General features: G+C 46.3%; 5 protein-coding genes across 5 annotated transcripts; 4 read left to right on the top strand and 1 right to left on the bottom strand.

Moving 5' to 3' along the window:
• The first annotated feature begins 2,665 nt into the window (after positions 1-2,665).
• On the top strand, positions 2,666-3,659 carry LOC6599625 (60S ribosomal protein L8). Its single transcript, XM_026993739.1, has 2 exons — positions 2,666-2,805; positions 2,868-3,659. Exons 1-2 carry the CDS (start codon positions 2,668-2,670, stop codon positions 3,498-3,500), a joined length of 771 nt encoding a protein of 256 aa, XP_026849540.1. The 5' UTR covers positions 2,666-2,667; the 3' UTR covers positions 3,501-3,659.
• Positions 3,660-8,522: 4,863 nt separating this feature from the next.
• Positions 8,523-13,882, top strand: LOC6599624 (protein daughter of sevenless). The gene is made up of 7 exons (XM_002024698.2): positions 8,523-8,630; positions 10,461-10,785; positions 10,852-11,636; positions 11,705-11,816; positions 11,878-12,118; positions 12,193-12,793; positions 12,855-13,882. The coding sequence occupies exons 1-7, from the start codon at positions 8,565-8,567 to the stop codon at positions 13,377-13,379; spliced, it is 2,655 nt and encodes an 884-aa protein (XP_002024734.1). The 5' UTR covers positions 8,523-8,564; the 3' UTR covers positions 13,380-13,882.
• Positions 13,883-14,024: 142 nt separating this feature from the next.
• LOC6599623 (enkurin) lies at positions 14,025-15,211 on the top strand. The gene is made up of 2 exons (XM_002024697.2): positions 14,025-14,150; positions 14,220-15,211. Exons 1-2 carry the CDS (start codon positions 14,048-14,050, stop codon positions 15,050-15,052), a joined length of 936 nt encoding a protein of 311 aa, XP_002024733.1. The 5' UTR covers positions 14,025-14,047; the 3' UTR covers positions 15,053-15,211.
• On the bottom strand, positions 15,173-17,537 carry LOC6599622. The gene is made up of 3 exons (XM_002024696.2): positions 17,470-17,537; positions 15,414-17,353; positions 15,173-15,350 (listed from the first exon to the last, which is right to left on the bottom strand). Exons 1-3 carry the CDS (start codon positions 17,513-17,515, stop codon positions 15,198-15,200), a joined length of 2,139 nt encoding a protein of 712 aa, XP_002024732.1. The 5' UTR covers positions 17,516-17,537; the 3' UTR covers positions 15,173-15,197.
• A 4-nt stretch (positions 17,538-17,541) lies between these two features.
• On the top strand, positions 17,542-18,241 carry LOC6599621 (acyl-coenzyme A thioesterase 13). The gene is made up of 2 exons (XM_002024695.2): positions 17,542-17,639; positions 17,782-18,241. Exons 1-2 carry the CDS (start codon positions 17,553-17,555, stop codon positions 18,130-18,132), a joined length of 438 nt encoding a protein of 145 aa, XP_002024731.1. The 5' UTR covers positions 17,542-17,552; the 3' UTR covers positions 18,133-18,241.
• Positions 18,242-18,460: the final 219 nt, after the last annotated feature.

Below are 18,460 nucleotides of genomic sequence, written 5' to 3' on the forward strand. Positions count from 1 at the left end.
GCGAAGCAGAAAGAATGTTTTTAAGCAGAAGCCGGAACAATTATAACTGATTTAATGTAAAATAAAGCCGAAAGCAACACAAACAAAACAATGCTTACAACATTTGATGCATAATTAATGGAAATGGAAATGAAAGAGACGGAAGTACGGATGCACCATGACGTTTATAAGGAAAGCACTAACCTTATAGCAAACGAATTGGAGGGAATTACAAAACGAGAACCTAGTTAAGCTGCATTTTTTTACTGAACTTTTATACAGAGCAATGAAAAAGAGAAAAACAAGAAACAAATTTGAAACGAATCAAATCGTATCGAATCGAATCGAATCGAGTCGAGTAGCAGACGAGAAGCATAAATTAAACCAAAATTCTATAAATCGTAGCATGTTAATAAATGATAAAAAACAAACCCATTAACAAACAATCTCCGCTTGTTGTACTGTGTGTGCATTTCCTTTGTGTTTTTAACAAGCTTCAATATCAAAAGTGGTCACGATGCAATATATCTCTACATACATACATATGCCAAATGTGTATAGAACTCTTCTGAATTTCCCACACAATGAATGGATTACATTCTTTTCAAATATGTCAAATTAGATGGAGTCTAGTTTTTGTGTTGTTTGTTTTTAAATTCTCCCTCCCTCTCTCCCACCCTCGATTCCTCCACCACACAGCAAAGGAATCTGAACGTAGGACAACCCGCGTCTCATTATGAAATATTATATTTAAAATATTTTTTTTTGTTGTATTTGTATTCCCCTATTACCCCGTATTTAATAATGTTCATCAAAACGAAATGGAAAACAATGCTGCACTAAAATGCAAATCTAAAAATCAACAACAGAAAAGCAAATGAAATGAATAAAAGAATTAGTAATAAATGCTTACTTTATTTCTAAAATAAAACAAGTAAAATGATACAGAAATGAATGTAAATCTAATTATTATATATATATAATCTCAAAATTAAAAGGAAAAAAAAACTATATCAAACGTGGTTTTATTTGATTATTTATTTATACAAGAAAATCCAAATTAGTTGGTGTCTTGTCTCGGAGGAACTCTCAATTCAAATAGTGCGCGCTAATCCATCGAACAGTCGCGGACAGTGAAATGTGGCCCACTTTTGGCACTTTCATCCAGAAAATGCGCCAGTGGTCCAAACTCAACGAAACTTGGACTGCGAATGATTGGAGAAACGTAATGTTTTTAGTGAGTTTAAGATATAAATGTTTAGTTGGGAAAGAATGACGAATGATCGCCGGAAAGGCGGGGAACGCTATACAAATGATTGCCTAAAGTGGCAGCAGGATGCTCTGTGGATGTTTTATTGCATTATAGAGTCGGATTACTGAATGAGGAATACCGTCTAATGAGAAACACATTCCGCCCTTATCTTCTAGGACGATTCTGCTTCTTGCCACCGTACAAGATTGGTGAGGAATTTTTTATTCAACTATGTTGTTGTATTGTCCGAAGGGAGCCTGGGCAGTCAGGGCATTGTAGTGCCGGCACGCAGGCCACAGAAAATTTAGTTGGCCTAGTCCAGATTGTCCACACCGTTGGCTGGAAAAAGTGGCCGGGAAGTCCTTCGGGACGGCTACCACCGGCCACCAGCTTGGCCACCTGCTGCTTGCCCTGCTGGATCATTCCAAGGATCTTATGCATCTGCTCCTGGTTGACCTGGGGACCCTGCTCGGTGTTCAGATCGAAGGCAGTGCCCACGGTCCTCTTCTAGGTGCGAGAGCCGGCATAGCAGAACTGGCCCATGTTGAAGCAGAGGCCGAAATGGGCCGCCCAACCCAGGGTCACGCGCTTCAGGCTCCTGTGTCCGGATGCCAGTTGGATGAGCTTTTCTACATCCGTTGATCCGGTGAAGGCTACCTTGTCGACATTTGTGTGATTGGCCAGGGCAGCGCTGGCTCCACGGAAACTAGGCACCACATTGACTGCTCGACTGGCTTTAGGACGATGGTGTTGCCGGTAGCCCAGTTTCAGCGATGGTCTGCTCTGTGGTCGGAAATTCGATGCTTTGAAATTTTTGGCCCGATTCGGTCTTGTGCCACTTACTTGTTGATGAACAGAGCGCCTCCGGGGTGGACTGGGGGCCTAGGCAGGGCGGAGTAGTGGGCCACAGCTGTGGCAAAGGGCGCCGCCGGTCTTCAAAACGGCCTACTTACTTTGTTTTGTCCCGCAATTGAGATGGCAGTGCTTCGATAAGTCGCGACAGCTGATCGCTGGTGGTGGCAGTTCCTCGATAGCACAATCCATATCGATGATGTTATTAACAACACTATGTACTCTTAACAGCACCTCCTGTGCCCTTAACAGCGTGCTGTTAACGCGCGGAAAACTGACGAAGTTGGCTGCGCTAGCTGTCATTTTGACATTTGCGTTTATCTTCCACTCTTTCTTTTCTTTTCTACCCGAGATTCGGTACGTAGCGTACTGTTGAAATGTTAATCGTGCAATTTTTCCCAAATATCGCAACATCCTAACATGATAATAAACAAAAGTGCAACGAAAAGCCTGGCACTGGCCAACGCATACAATATTTAATAGAATGTTGCGATGGGCGAGCTTTAAATTGCGGCGGACATGGCGGCCCAGAGTGTTGTGATGAATGTGTTCATTTTTTTTTTTTTTTGTTTTCGTTTACAGAAATGGGTCGCGTTATTCGTGCACAACGTAAGGGAGCTGGTTCCGTCTTCAAGGCGCACGTCAAGAAGCGCAAGGGAGCCGCCAAACTCAGGTCTCTGGACTTCGCCGAGCGCTCCGGCTACATCCGAGGTGTTGTCAAGGTAAGTTCTTCAGATGTCAGACATTGGCTATATATTAAATATATGTCATTTTGTGGTCTTAGGACATCGTGCACGATCCCGGTCGTGGCGCTCCCTTGGCTGTCGTTCATTTCCGTGACCCCTACCGCTACAAGATCCGCAAGGAGTTGTTCATCGCTCCCGAGGGCATGCACACCGGCCAGTTCGTGTACTGCGGCCGCAAGGCAACCCTGCAGATCGGCAATGTGATGCCCCTGAGTCAGATGCCCGAGGGTACCATCATCTGCAACTTGGAGGAGAAAACTGGTGACCGTGGCCGTCTCGCCCGCACCTCTGGCAACTACGCCACCGTGATTGCCCACAACCCCGACACCAAGAAGACCCGTGTCAAGCTGCCCTCGGGCGCCAAGAAGGTTGTGCCCTCTGCCAACCGCGCCATGGTTGGAATCGTCGCCGGCGGCGGTCGTATCGACAAGCCCATCCTGAAGGCCGGTCGTGCCTACCACAAGTACAAGGTGAAGCGAAACAGCTGGCCTAAGGTGCGTGGTGTTGCCATGAACCCTGTGGAGCATCCCCACGGTGGTGGTAACCATCAGCATATTGGTAAGGCTTCCACTGTCAAGCGAGGCACATCTGCTGGTCGCAAGGTCGGTCTCATTGCTGCCCGTCGTACCGGTAGGATTCGTGGTGGCAAGGGCGACAGCAAGGACAAATAAGCTGTTGACCGACGTGGAGCAGGTTCCGTCTAAGATCGGCGTGGCAGTGTTGTTTTGTGTTGCGCTGTTTGAGATAATGCAATTCTATTTGGAAAATCTGTATGTTGTCAGCATACACTTGACACGACGGAATAAAATCTATTTGTAAAAAAAAAACCATTGGTTTGGTTACATTTATTTGATTTGGAGGATAGAGTTAATTTGTTTTTATATTTTCTGCCACTGCTACCTTAATTTGGGTCTGATTTGGTACAGTAAATCTGGACGTTGACATGCAATGACTGCATCTTTCAAGAGGCGATGCGGTTACTGCACCGTCAAGTGGCCCGTGTGAAACCAGCAGACGGCTGTTACGCGCGGATCCCAGGCAAAACGCAGCCCTCCTCCCGCCCAACCGACCGAGGGGCGCTGCCGCATGACGCGCGGTGCGTAGCCGAACCGAACGCAAACATGCAAGAAAGATAGCTATTAGACTAACATTCGAGGAAAATTAGCACTAAACTTACTAAGAAACTTACTAAGCATGCAATCAAAATACAAATACCACTACAATTACTAATTACTAGAAAGGTGTGTAAGGATTAGTAATTTAATAAGAGGAAGAGAATTAGTGGCGGATATAATATGGTAGAGGGAATTATAATCCGAGCATAAGACCCTAAACGGTTCATGCAAGGAATAATTCGATCTACAAAGTGGAAGGAACAACGGTATAAAATTTCTAGTCAGTCTAATAGGAATCGTGAAGTTTATGCGGCTCAACTGATCAGGACTGTCTATGTCACCCCTGATCAAGTTGTGCATAAATATCACACCAAGCATTTTTCTACGGTTAACTAAGGATGGGAGGTTTACTAATAGTAGTCTACTAGAGTAAGATGGGAGTCTTACACCCGCATCCCAGTTAAGGCCCCGCAGAGCAAAGAGTAAAAAGTTTTTCTGTACTGATTCTATACGGTCCTGGTGAACTTTGTACTACCATACACAGGAGCCGTATTCTAAGATCGGATGAGGTATAGAGAGTCTTTGTTATATAGGGGTCGTCAAATTCCTTTGACCACCTCTTTATAAACCCAAGCAAGCCCATGGCCTTATTTACCATGGTAGAAATGAGTTCGGAAAACTTTAACTTGGGGTCTAACATAACATAAGGGCAGCCATCTAGCCCTGTGGTACTCCCGAAGAAACGTTTACTGGTAAAGAGAGGGACTTTTTGAAGACGACTCTCTGAGACCTAGAACAAAGATAGCTAGAAATCCATCTCAGGAGGTTGGGCGGAAACCCTAAAAGGTCAAGTTTATGTGATAAAAGGGAATGGTTTACAGATTCGAATGCTTTACTAAAGTCGGTGTAAATAACATCCGTCTGTAAGTTACCTTGACAGCCTTTCATAATGAAAGAGGTAAACTCTAACAAGTTCGTGGTGGTTGATCGCCGCCTTATAAATCCATGCTGAGTTGGAGATATAAGTGACTTGCAGAGATGTTGCAAGTGCGGAGTTAAAACCTTCTCAAACATTTTGGGAATAGCGGATAACTTTGCTATACCTCTATAATTTTTTGCATCAGACTTGCTACCTTTTTTATGGAGAGGAATTATAAACGATTCCTTCCAGATTGGGGGGGTAGCAAGAGGAATCAATGGATAGGGTGAATAGTTTAAGCAAAGGTCCACACAGGGCCTCGGCGCAGTACCTGAGTACACAACCTGGAACCCCGTCTGGACCCGGTGAAAACACCGGCTTAACTAGTCGAAGATCATGAAGTAGGGAACATTCATTTAACAAGGGACTGAAAATGCCGTTCGACCTCGGTAAACCGTATGGGTACGGTTGACCAGAGTAGCTTTCCTCAGAATAGGTGGTTTGGAAAAACTGGGCAAAAAGATCGGCAATTGCCTGATCATTATTTGCCGACGTATTACAAAATGATAGCGAGGATGGGTGTGCGGACGTTCTACGCTTACTGTTTACGATGCAGTAAAACTGTTTAGGGTCCTGAGAAAAACGTATCCTGCAACGAGATAGGTAGTTCTTATAGCATTTAGCATTAAGAACTGAAAAGTTTGACCGAGCTATTACATAACGAGAGTGAGAAGTAGGGGAGCCCACTTCTTGAAATTTTTTTGAGTTTTGATTTTAAGTTTTTTAGACTGGATAACTCTTTGGTAAACCAAGGGGGTTTTCCAGATCTAATCGGACAAGAAAGCGGGACCCAAGAATCAAAAAATGTGCCAAGAGCATTGTAAAAAATGTTTGTGCCTTTTGTGACATCAGTGCACAAGTACAAAGCGGACCAATCAAAATCCCTAATGAGGTTATGAAGCTTCGCAAACTCGGCTTTACGAAAGCAGCGGACACGTTCAGGTAGTCTACTCGACCGATCCAATACAGTTGGTCCTATATCTAGCGACACCTCGAAAGTAGGGTGGTAGGCGTCTTTAGGTATAGTGAGCGGAAGGGCTCGGGTTAACAAAACTATGGTCGGATCCGAAACAAAGCATAGATTAAGCAATCGACCCAAGGAATTTATCACATGATTGACTTGAGACAGGGACAGGTCAAGCAAGCCGTCAACAAAGTCATGTCGTGACATGGGCACTAGGATACTAGACTCGTTTGCCGAAGACCAAACAGTTCCTGGCAAGTTGAAGTCACCAAGAACTATCATACGATCTTTATCAGATAGCGAGGAAGAAACAGCGGTTAAAGCGGACAAGTGCTGCTCATAATTTGAGACATCCGAAGAAGGTGGGATATACGAGCAAGTAATGAATATAGTGAAAGCGGGAAGAATCAGTTTTACACACAGGAATTCCAGTTCCTGTTGAACTTAGACTGTGAAGTGTTCTGACGTGAAGTAAGAGTCCACTGCAATTAGAACCCCCCCTGCACGTCGAGACGAACGGTCCTTTCTAAAAGTTGTGTACCGACCTGCCAAAACCTCGGAACTTAGAATGTCCGGCTTTAACCAGGTTTCAGTAAACACAATAACGTGGGAAGCAAATGCAACACTATCCCGGAAAAGAATGCTGAGCTTACTACGCAAGCCTCTTACATACTGATAGGTTACTAAAAGAGAAGTTAATTTTTTAGAAAGGTGGAAGCAAGACGGGATGTTGAGGAAGAGGCAGTTGAGGTTGAGGGTATCACACTGGAACGATTTGGAAGGGATATGGGGGCCTATTCTTCTTCTTAGCCTTAAACTCCTTTACTACCAAATGCTCCGGCCAAAATTTGGCGGAGCAAATGGTGTCAAATTGAGTTGGGGAGATACTCATCTTAAACGAGGCTATCTCCCTGGCATAAGAGAAGTTAAATTTCTCCACCTTTAAACCCACGGCTTTTATTTTGCTTTGAATAAAAGCAATTACATCATTAAATGTGAGGTCAGGGGCCTGCCGTGAAACAAAAACTTGTCGTTTTGGTGGGACTCCCACCAGTGGTTTAGTCACCACAAGCCTAGTACCTGTGGTGGCAATATCCGGAGGCCGGAACGTCTATTTACTGGTGGGATCGGGATAGACGGGACAACTAGCGAACTTGCGGACACCACGGACACGGACGCTGCAGACGTACTTGGCTGCACATTCTCCGAGGCGATGAATTCGGCTACCGAATCTGCATCGCCAGCAGCTGTCGTTGCCCTTGGAGTGGATGGGACACAATGGTTTATGTCCTCTATATGATCGGAGGGGAAAACCTGTTTTCATATGCAAATATTGGTTGAATTACATATATTGGTTTGAATTAAGAAATTCTCTGCTTAAGACATCTAAATTGAATCATCAGTTTCAGCAATCCCCATATGATGTATGCAATTTGAAATCTCTACGATCAATCACAAAATTTGATGAATTTTTAAAATAATCGCCGATAAGTTCGAAATTGAATTAAATTTGTATTTACGGTATATAATGGTATGTTTAATTGTATCAATCTATTTAATTTTATTTTTAAATGTTAAACATAGAGTATAAACACTTCCATACGGAGGTTTTTTTAATTTTCGCTCTCTCAAATCGTGCTTCCCTGAATTATTTATTCCACATAAGTAGTTACCATGTATAAAAATGGTTGATCTTCTTGTTTTAACATTATTTAAGACAAAATCCAATGAAACTAGTTCCTTAAAACTAGCCTAAAACGACGGAATATCAAAATATCAAAAACCGGTTGACAACAATGATTCCCGGCAACACTAATTTTCATACCTTAGGGAAAAGGATATTATAGAATTGAGAAAATGTTTGTCATCCCAGGCTCCGTAGGTATCAGGATCGATATATATATATACAATATAATAATCATATGCAGGAATATGTCGAAAACATATTGAGAAAATTTCTTTACTAATTACGTTTTGAAACAAGTTCGGAAAACAGTACCTTCATATAAAATTAACGAAATATGGTATACAAACTCCTATACACGCATCCTTTCTTTAAATACAAGCAACATTGAGACTGTTTTTTGGTGAACTATTTTGTTTAAGCCTTGTTTTAGTCAAAACACACTAAAAACAAGGTCTAAAAACTAATCAATTTTGTAGAAAATTTATTCATCAATGGCCTAAAATTACGTGGGCAAAACTTAAGGTTTTAGTTAGGCAGCATTATTGAACGGAATAAAGAAATTGAACAACTGGAACCATTTTTATTTTACGTTTTATTACGTTTCATTTGTTTAACCTTTTTCGCTAAAAATTTTTTTACGCAAAATCCAATAAAAGCAAGTGGTTAAAATAAGCCAGTTAAGTAGAAAATTTATTCATTAATCGGATAAAATGATGTGGGCATGGCTAAATGTGCTATATAGCTAATAATATTCGACGGAATATCAAAAACGAGGAATATGTATAATATAACTTGAGCTCGTCAGTATATTTACGGTATATTTTTAAAGTAAGACGGTATGTTACGGTATATTTGCGAGGGTCGGACGGTATATTTTATCGATAAGTCCACAGTGCAATACAAAAGCAAAAAAAGAACAACCAAAAAAAAAGTTTGGGTGCCCAGGGCAATATTATTTCCATTATTTTTCCACTGCTGCACTGCTGAAAAATGGATCGCACTTTCTACGAAGGGTGGCTAATTAAGTCGCCACCAACAAAACGAATTTGGCGTGCAGTAAGTTTCCCTTTGGAATCGTCTTGTACCAACTCCGTTCGGTTCGGATATTATTAAGCAGTTTCCCCAACTCCCTGAATACAAGTGAAGTGAAATGTGCATCAAAGTGCAAACCGCAAAGCTTACGGTAAACATCAGAAAAGAAGAGATATATTCTTACAATCTCCAACTGGAGGAAATTGTTTTTGCCAACTCTCCTACTATACTGAGTCACAAAAGGAAACGCACCAAACGAATCGCAGTGGCATTTTTGTACAATTACTCTGTGCCTCTATCTGTGGCTGTGTGTGTGTGTTCGTATATGCCTGTTTGTGGCTGAATTTGTTTGTCATAATATAATTCATTAATAAGCGTCAGGCAGGCTGATGTGATGCCGCTGCCGCCTCGGTCAGGGTAAGCGGAAATTGATTGAAATGCAAACAAGCTAAAACCGCAGAGAGAGCAAGTTTCCAGTTTATATTGTAACTGCAAAATGTGAATGAAATTTACGATAGCCTCCGTCTTCCGATGCGCTTGTACATACATATGTACATATGTATGAGTGTGTGTGTGTGTTTTGTTTGTTTGTTTGCTTACGGCGTGGGAACATGTTTTGGCGCTGGTCTAAATTTACGCTTAATTAATTCTTTCGTTTAATGTTTACTTTGCTTGGGCCCCGATGTGCGCCGCAGAGGCAAAGGCAGAGCCAGAGGCAGAGGCGTTTGCTTGCTCGTGTATTAAATTACCAGCAACTGTTGCGTTTAATCAAATTATATTCTGTTGAATTTATTCAAGTAGAAAGTATGCACGAGGGCTACGTAAATAAGTATGCATGTATGTATCTATGGAGTATGTATGTTTTATATGGATGTACTGACGATAAGCCACATCACATCACGCACCAAACAAAACCAAACCAAAGCGACGGGAGGGAGACGAACCACAAAAAACAATGACGCACTTGTCTTTCCAGCTTGTTATTGTTGTTTCTGTTTGCTGGCATTTCTAGGGGGCTGCCGCTGCCCGTTATGTATCGTATATGTGCATGCATGTGTGCGTGTTGGTACATTTGAAACCACTTATAACGGAACCAAGAGTTCCAGGAACACACTGGCGTCCCACTACAGCAGGGGTACGGCAGTGCGGGAGAGCGAGAGCCAAGTCTACTCGTAGAACGCAACCGTCTGACCTTCTGCTTAATAGTCTTGTCCATTTGGCAAACACAATACAGATGGTTCCACTGTACCTATAAGAAAATATTAATGCCTTTCGTATGTCTCAAGGAAATTAGCTCGCGTATTGCCATCTCTCTGGGGTGCCAATTTCTGGCACAGCCTGCTTGTGTGTGGCATTATGTTTATTGTTTATAATTCAATTAAGCGTGAAATTCGGAAATTGAACAGACTACAGAATAAAAACAAATACACAAATATTAAACAACACACACCCCCCCACACCCACACCCACACCTACAAAACTGAAGCCCGAGCTGGAGTTTAGCGATGACACAAACCCAACAGCCAACCCCACCACCCCACTTTACCATACAGCTGTTTAGCAATCATTTTAACGGCACTCTGTGGGCGTGTGTGCATCTGAGGGTATCTGTGTGTATGTGTTCGCTGATTACCCAAGAAAATGTCAATGCAAATATGATTCGCGGAAAAGCAGCAGCGACGTTGCTTACTCACCCTTGATACGAGCAGTGGTCGCTCCTCTGGACAGTCGGCGCCAGAAAAGGCTGCACCCCTGATAGCTGAAGCCGTAGCCGTCCGTCCATCTCAATCATCATTTGTTTACTAACTTTAACGTTTTGTTTTATTCTCCTATTTCTTATGATTTTTTTTGTAGCGCTGGCGGCGACGCTGGTTCACGCTGAAGCAGGGCGAGATACCCGAACAGTTCTGCCTTGAATACTACACCGATCACAATTGCCGCAAGCTGAAGGGCGTCATCGATTTGGATCAATGCGAGCAAGTGGACTGCGGCCTGCGGCTGGAGAATCGCAAGCAGAAGTTTCAGTACATGTTCGACATCAAGACGCCGAAGCGCACGTACTACCTGGCTGCGGAGACAGAATCGGACATGCGGGATTGGGTTAACTGCATCTGCCAGGTGTGTCACCTGCATGACACCAAGCAGTCGAATGAGCTGCCACTGGGCTCTTTGGGGGCAGGTGAGAGAACAACACATAAATAAAAGAATTCGTACCTAATTTGTGTCCCATTTGTTCCCGCAACAGACGAGAATCGCACGCAGAACACGAGCTCCAGCGGTGGCCTGAGCAACTCCACACAAAATACAACCACCACTTCGTTGCACTCTTCGGCGGGAACTATCGCCGCTCAGGCTACGGCAACGGGGGGAGCTGCCCAAATGCGTCGTCCGGTGGTCATTGATCAGCAGCCACTGCCGCAGAATCCCGGCAACAACAACTCGGACTCGGTCTACGTCAACACGGAGTACAGCAATCGCGAGACAATGCTGTGTGATGGAAACTTCGATCAGCAAGACTTACTCTCGGCAGCACAACAGCAGCCACCCCCCTCGCCGGCCACAGCCCTCTACTTGAACCATAGTGCGCTGATCCAGGCTCAGGCAGCGGCTGCAGCCGCCGAGCAGCAGCAGCAGCAACAACAGCAACAGCAGGCTGCCCGTCTTGCGGTCAATGCGAACGGAGTGGTGCGGAAGCTGCCAGAGCATCTGGTGCTCACCCAACAAACCCTGGCCGAGGCAGCAGCCGAGCAGCAGCATAGCAGCGTGCAGGCATCGCCAGCCCTGAGCACCGCCTCTGGACCGTATATACCCATTAGCGAGTGCTTCTCGGGCAGCCCCAAGTTCCTGCTGGACAACCACCAGTCCGGTACAGGCGGTCCCGGCCCAGATGGGGCCATACCAAACAATCCCACAACGCCGTTGAACAATTTGGATCCGAAGTTCTACGATACACCGCGTAGTCATAACAATATTGGCCTAAATCTGACCAATGACCAGTCCTACTCCCCCAAAATTACCAACTTGAGTCTGGTAATTGAATATGAATATAGATCTAATCCGATCCATGAGTAATCGTCATTGTATATTCCTCTTTATAGCAACAGCTGGCGGCTAACTCTGCTAGCAAGCAGCGTTCCGACTCGGACTCGGAGAGCGTCTTCACCGATGACGATGAGTGGGCGCATCCCCTGCCACTCCGCGAGAATGTGGGTAAGTAGTCACCGCATCTCCACTCCACTCCGAATTGGTGAATATCTAAGATTATTCATAGATCGCAGCACCAGACCCTCGGATAGTTCCATTGAGAACGAATCATTCGTGCTGACTTACTCGCAGCGCTTCTCCAAAATGCCCGAAGATGGTGCAGCCGTAGCTCCGCCACCCGACAAGCAGTCAAAACTGACGGCCGCATCATCTCTGGCAGATGCAGGCGACCATCGCACATTGGAGAAGCTGGCCAAGGTGTTGAAGAACAAGAATAATCTCATACTAGACTTTAAGGAGAATGAAAAGTGAGTAGCACGAGACCACCCCGACCAGCAACAGCCAATCAAGATAAATCCCAATAATTTTCCCTCAATTCCAGAATCACTCGGGATCTGCCGCAGCTTTCGGACACGGAAAACACATCGCCAGCTATTGTGGCCCGTCGGAATGCAAGCTCCGGGTTTATTGAGGAGAGCTACGACATTCCACGCTCCCATCAGCTGCCCTACTACAATGTCAGCCAGCTGCTGGGCGAGCGACCGGTTACCAGTCCGCACAACAGCAACCCCATTGCTGCTTCCACGCCCAATTTGATGGCAGCAGCCGATCTGGCTGCCGGTGCGGTGCCAGTGGCAGTGGCAGCCAATCCCTGCCAGACTCCGGCTACCATAGCAGCCACCTCACCCACAAGTGCGCGTACGCTGCCCCGCCCGCACTGCTACACCAATGCAGCCCCCACCAAAATGGAGGGAAATGTGTTTCGATACGATTTCATCGAGCAAATGGATTGTCCGCCAGTGAACCGCAAACTGAAACCAAAGGCGGCCGGCACTCCAGCCGTGGAGGATAAGCCCCCGGAGGAGTTCCCAGCCAAGCCGCCGGTGGGCGTCGAGCATTTGACCAGCAAATTGGGCGCGGCCCAGCTGCAGCCGATTGGGCCGCCCAGCGTGGATCGCAAGTGTAAACCAAATGCGTACAAGGTAAGGCTGGAAGGATCTCTCCCTAAATGTACGCTGTAAGATTCCTTTGCTCTATTTTCAGCTTGGCACTTCGGCCACCATGTCGCCGTCGTCGCGTCGCTCTTCCGGAGCACCACTCTCCATGGTGCTACCCCACGAGACCGATGTTCACTCGTCGGCGTTGGTTGCCTACTTCCATGAGACGCGCACTCTGCCACGCCAGCAACATCGCCCGCATCCCAACAGTCCTGGCAGCCTCTCAGTGCAGCATCAGCGCACATCGTCGGCAGCAGCTGCCATGATGACCTCCTCAGGCGCAGCGCCGAAACAACAGCCGCCAGCGCAGGCAAAGCACAAGCTGCAGTACTTTGATCTGGATGTAACCAACAAGCCGCCCCTGCTCAATCGATCGAGCATGAGTGTGGGAAATCTCTATACCCAGGGCGGGAACGCAGGCGGTGGCATACGTCTAGCAGCGGTAGATGCGGCCTCCGCCCGGGCTCCTGTGCCCAGCAGCGTGGTCTACAAATCCGTGGACTTTGTCAAGACGGATGCATTTAAGCGGATACGCGAGGAGCGCAACAAGGACAGCAACGAGGGCAAATGATTGAGCTTGGTCTCCGTCTACGTCTACCCACATGACAGCGTGCAATATCTAAGGACCATGTTGCGGATCCGAACTCCTGTAGTGCCTACACCAGCGGCCAGCCCCCATTCAAAATGCTGGCCCACAACAGTGCAAATTCAATGTGGCTTTTACATTTGTTATCATTATCATCCATCATTATCATCTCGAAATGTACACCCCACCCCCTTAAAAACTTGCGAAACGATCATGAGTATCTCTTCTATCTAGTGATAAGCTGGCACATTGTGCGTTTTATCTCTTTTAGTGTGCTTCCTTGAATCTGCAATCCTTGTAATCTGCTGTTCGTTTCGCAATTCAATCGTGCTTCCAACACTTCCACAATATAGATACGATATATATAGTCGATAAGCGTCTGAATCAAAATGCAAACATGACAAGCGATTTTAGTGCTAATTTTACAATGCAAACCTTTTATATACACCAGCAACATATTTATAAATACACGATGCTATAGCAACGCAGCAGAAATTGTGTTTCGTTCAAAAACAAAGTTTACCTAGAAATATTACTTGGCAACAGGCAGGCAATCGAAAAACAATCAAATACAAAAAGTCCCCGTCAGTCGCAGTATATTTTCAAGTCTCGATTTTAGAGTTTCACTATTATAGCCATATATTTCGTTAGCCATGTCGCTGGTCTATATCACTCACCACGATGAGAACATCTTCGATTGTGAGCAAGAGTTTCTTAACCAAGCCATCAGCAAGCCTTCCAGAATCTACAATACCAGTAAGAGATATGATAGAGAGAGACGGCCTTTAACGTTTGAGGCCTTACAATATACAATACATCTTTCAGAGACTGCAATCAAGGGAGCACGGTTCGCCAAGTCTTTGCGCGACCGCTTGCAGGTGGAGGATAAGAAGCATTCGATCATGTTGCAGAACGATGGCATGCTAATTCTCACGGATGCCAAAAAGGCCCACCATCGCACCATGGGCTGTGCCCACACACCCGTTGATCCGCCGTGCGCTTATCTTCGCAAGAACCAGGGCATCAAGTGGCGGCGTGAGAACAACCATGTCTGTCCCAAGGGAGAGAAGATGCCGCCGTTGCCAGGCCTTGGAACCAAGCGCACGGAACCGATAATGGCCCCGAATTTCATACGGCGGAATATCCAATGCGCCAAACGTACAGTGCCCTGTCCACCGCCGCCGCGGTACATTGACACTCCGGTGGGCACACGACACAATCTGCTGAACTCTGGCCTGCTGCCACAATTCATCTGCCGCAAGGACTTTGGCAAAGTGCCCATTTACCTGAAGAAGACTAAGAAAATGCTGGCCGAGATGAACGCAATCTGTGCCAAGGAGCAGGCACGCCTGATGGAGCTCTGTCGCGGCGTCAAGGGATTCACGAAAACCCCCACAGCCGCTGCTATCAGCGCTGCGCGGGCCCCGCCGGAGGTGCCTGGCATGCGGGTTATGGACCAAAAAGAGCGCAATGAAATTCTCGAGGGTCTGCGTCATAGTCTGACCGAGATGACCAAGCAGTATCAGTCCATGTCGCTGCTCATCGACAGCGTGGCCAAGGTTCAGCGCAAGGGCAAACTGGAGTCCGATTTACGGCAGGTGGAGCAAGACATTCTGTTGCTCGAAACCAGTCCAATTATTTATGTTTCACTGTATTAACCATAGTTTATAAAAAAACGACATTTTGCCAGCCGTGTGTGTGTGTCGGCATCTGGCAGTGGAGCAGAGCCGCATCTGCTGCCAGAGGCGGACACACACACGCGCGCCGCAGTCACTTAATGGAATTACTTAATAAATTTAATGTTCACGCAGTTGCGAGATCCAATGCATAGCTTCCATGACAGCAAGGACACAGCAGAGTGGAGCCTGGCTTATACAGCTGCAGCAGCTTCTCCTGATCCACCAAAACAGGACGACTGCACTGGCTGCAGTAGCGTCGATCCAGGCTGAAAGGAAGCTAAAGAACAGATTTCAATTAATAAGGTACTTCCAATGACCCGTTTGGAGGTACAAAACCCACCTGCAGATAAGACACACAGCACCGTCGCTTTGGTTGTTCTTCCTCGGGGATTTCTATCACATCTTTTCCCAGCTGGGCATGCAAATCATCAAAGTTTATTTTCATTTGTTGAACAAACGCCTCTTGAAAGCAATGCCTGTCGTGCGTGCCCTTCGAATTTGGCAAGTTTTCCGTCTCGGGGGAGTCTAGCCCCTTGCGCGAGTCTTCCAACAGCAGTTTTTTCAAGCGTTGCGCCTCTGCAAACATACACTGCGCAGCCTCCTTCTGGAACGGACTTAGTTCCTTCAGAGAGCACAGGTACTTCAGTCTCAGTCTCATGTGTGTCATGGCCAGCATTGCCAGCAGCAGCTGCATTTCCTTGTGCGATTCCTCCGTCTGCAGTGTCAGCCAGAGAAGATTCGCTCGCAGGTGAAAAATAGTTGCCATGATATGGTACTTCAGTTGCAGCTGATGCTGTTGCGATTCCGTGGCCTCCTTGTCAAACTGGAACGCCGTCAACCGATGGAAATTGATGTATTTCTGCAAGTTTTTACTGGTGGCAAAGAGCTCCAGGCGCAACTCGGCCAGCAGATCCGTACTTTGATTGATGGGCGTGTTAGGTTGAAAGGTGTCTGCTAGCTTGGTCAGTATATTCCCGTTGTGGATCTTGCCTACGCGTAATTTAAGCTGATTCCGTAGAGAGGTTGCGTATATGTTACCCGCGTATTCCTTGTTGGGGTGGAAGAGCACTGTCAGGAGGTTCCTCTGTCTGCTGCTGAACAGCCCAATAATCTGGTAGTCCTCACAGTCATCTATAGCTACCGGCTGCATGGATGCAGTGAGCTTCTTGTCCTCTTGGGAAAGGTTTATACGGTATAGCTTACTCGTTGACGTGGCTACAGCGAAGCTGGTACTGTCCAACGTACAGAGACCGGTTATCTTCATGCCTCCTACGTAGATGCGCGTGTGCAGCCACTCATTACCTTCTTGCCATGGTATGCACCAAATTAGCAGATTTGCCGCCTTGCAGAGGGATATATAGTAGCACTCTCGCTCCGTGAATCGCGAGATTATCGCCTTCTGAAGTCCCATGCGATCTGCCTTCTCCCACACAGGCCGTATCAAAGACAGTCCGGATTCTTCATCGTTGTTAAATCTGTAGAGATGAACAACTCCAGATACGTCGCCCACCAGCAGCAGATCTTCGAAAGCAAGCATATAGCAGATGCGGTTCAAAGAGGTGTTCAGTACGCGATGTTGCAGCAACGTTCGGGCATCAGAACTCAAAGTAAGACTCCATAAGGAGCCGTTGGCTGTGCCTAAGACTAGGACATGTCCGGCATTGGGCTCATTCGCAGGACGCCAAGTGAACATCGTGATCCAGGCGCGATCTATGAAAGCCTTAAACTGCTTGAAGTTCTGTATTTTTGAAACATTCCTTACAGGCAGCAGAGTATCCCGCAATGTTGTGGACACATTCAGGCCGTCCAGTCGACTCCAGTGAGTGTGTTCCGCGGGCTTGCACAGGAGTGTTATGGCTCCATAGGTGTTCAAGGCGGCCAATAGCATTTGTCCATTGGACAGGATCTGTGGCGACCATTGGGAGGCCACGAGTCTGGACTCTGGCACTTCTGTCGAACAAATGGTCATATAAACTGGCTCTAGAGAGAGCTGCTGGGCCTCCAGCACATGACAGTTTTCATAGATGTCCACAAGATTGACCCCTACGTGCAATACATCCAGAGGGCGCTCATTTACGGGCGAGTCCAGGCAGGCGACGATAAAGGGAAAAGGCACATGGCAACTGGCCTTGCTGGTCATCTCCAGGGTGATTACATCCGACTTGGCGCCCACCAGGGTGATGCGATCCCCATCAGCTGTGTAGGATACGAACTCCCGCAGAGAGTCTTGCTTGATGTCTCCTTTGATTAGTTGACGGAATCGCAGGGTATCCGACGTATCTGTAAAATTTCTTAGGCGTACAGGGCGAGCAAAACAAATGCCAATAAAACGCCGAATCACATCACACCATCGTAAAATGTCATGTGTATCACTACGGCGGCACCCATACACTCACCATTTTGGCTGCCGTCTGTGACGCTCGATTCAGTATCTTTCGTCATTTCGGCTCAGGTTTACGGTGCGCAAGGAATAGGTACAATGTCGGGCAAACGTGGAGTGGATTTCGTCAAGCATGTGGCCGAGTACGCTGCCAGCAAGGGAGGCTTCGATCGCGTTCTTAAAATGGTGAGAATATAAAGGAAAAAGCAAAACAATTTGAGCGAATTATTTAAAAACGAAGCAGAAAATTAAAAACAGCTGGAGCGGCCGATTACATAATTTTGTTGGTGGTGTATCGATAGTTGACCGCGCATTTAAAACTTTGCAGATTAAAATCACTGGCGGCGGCGACGGACGAGCCATTGGGGAGTTTACTGTGGAAAAGGAGCACCTTAACCGCCAGGGGACCTTGCATGGAGGTCTTACGGCCACCATTGTGGACAACGTTACCACCTATGCGCTGATGTCGACGGGATCACATCCGGGCGTTACTGCCACTCTGAATGTCAGTTACATGTCGGCCGCAAAGCCAGGAGAGGTTGTTGAAATAGATGCACGAACACTGCGTGCAGGTCGCAAAATGGCGTACTTGGACTGTGTTTTGAAGCGCAAATCGGATGGAAGAATTCTCGCCAGCGGGGGGCAAGTCAAGTACGTTGATTTCGACCAGGAAACTTGATTATTAGAACTCAACAGCAAATGCAATGCATCAAATATTTGAATAAAATCATTTTGCAGCGTACGTACCGACGATTCGATTGGCCTATCGATAGGTCACCAGCCAATGACATTAAATGCAGTTATTTATTTGTGTTGCAGTTTCACCTTTAAAGAGGTGCATTTGGGGCATATCTTTGATAAATGGAGATGAGATGTTCATGCACTGAATGATTAGTTGCCGGAATCGCAGGGTATCCGCAGGCGTACCTGTATACATTCTCAGGTGTGAAACACGGCAGGCGTACAGAGCGAGCAAAACAAACGGGAATCCAAATCCGAATACCATC

Source organism: Drosophila persimilis, unplaced genomic scaffold (genome assembly GCF_003286085.1).
Source record: "Drosophila persimilis strain 14011-0111.01,24,50 unplaced genomic scaffold, DperRS2 tig00000885-arrow-arrow-pilon, whole genome shotgun sequence".
Lineage (NCBI taxonomy): Eukaryota > Metazoa > Arthropoda > Insecta > Diptera > Drosophilidae > Drosophila > Drosophila persimilis.

Bases quoted from the DNA above. Each gene is read 5' to 3' on its own strand.
- LOC6599625 (XM_026993739.1), top strand. From the start codon at position 2,668: ATGGGTCGCGTTATTCGTGCACAACGTAAGGGAGCTGGTTCCGTCTTC. The intron at 2,806-2,867 runs GTAAGTTCTTCA...TTGTGGTCTTAG, and splicing joins ACATCCGAGGTGTTGTCAAG to GACATCGTGCACGATCCCGG.
- LOC6599624 (XM_002024698.2), top strand. From the start codon at position 8,565: ATGGATCGCACTTTCTACGAAGGGTGGCTAATTAAGTCGCCACCAACA. The intron at 8,631-10,460 runs GTAAGTTTCCCT...TTTTTTTTGTAG, and splicing joins CAAAACGAATTTGGCGTGCA to CGCTGGCGGCGACGCTGGTT. The intron at 10,786-10,851 runs GTGAGAGAACAA...TTCCCGCAACAG, and splicing joins ACTGGGCTCTTTGGGGGCAG to ACGAGAATCGCACGCAGAAC.
- LOC6599623 (XM_002024697.2), top strand. From the start codon at position 14,048: ATGTCGCTGGTCTATATCACTCACCACGATGAGAACATCTTCGATTGT. The intron at 14,151-14,219 runs GTAAGAGATATG...TACATCTTTCAG, and splicing joins TTCCAGAATCTACAATACCA to AGACTGCAATCAAGGGAGCA.
- LOC6599622 (XM_002024696.2), bottom strand. From the start codon at position 17,515: ATGACGAAAGATACTGAATCGAGCGTCACAGACGGCAGCCAAAATG. The intron at 17,354-17,469 runs GTGAGTGTATGG...GAAATTTTACAG, and splicing joins CACAGACGGCAGCCAAAATG to ATACGTCGGATACCCTGCGA. The intron at 15,351-15,413 runs GTGGGTTTTGTA...TCTGTTCTTTAG, and splicing joins GCTGTGTGTCTTATCTGCAG to CTTCCTTTCAGCCTGGATCG.
- LOC6599621 (XM_002024695.2), top strand. From the start codon at position 17,553: ATGTCGGGCAAACGTGGAGTGGATTTCGTCAAGCATGTGGCCGAGTAC. The intron at 17,640-17,781 runs GTGAGAATATAA...AAAACTTTGCAG, and splicing joins TCGATCGCGTTCTTAAAATG to ATTAAAATCACTGGCGGCGG.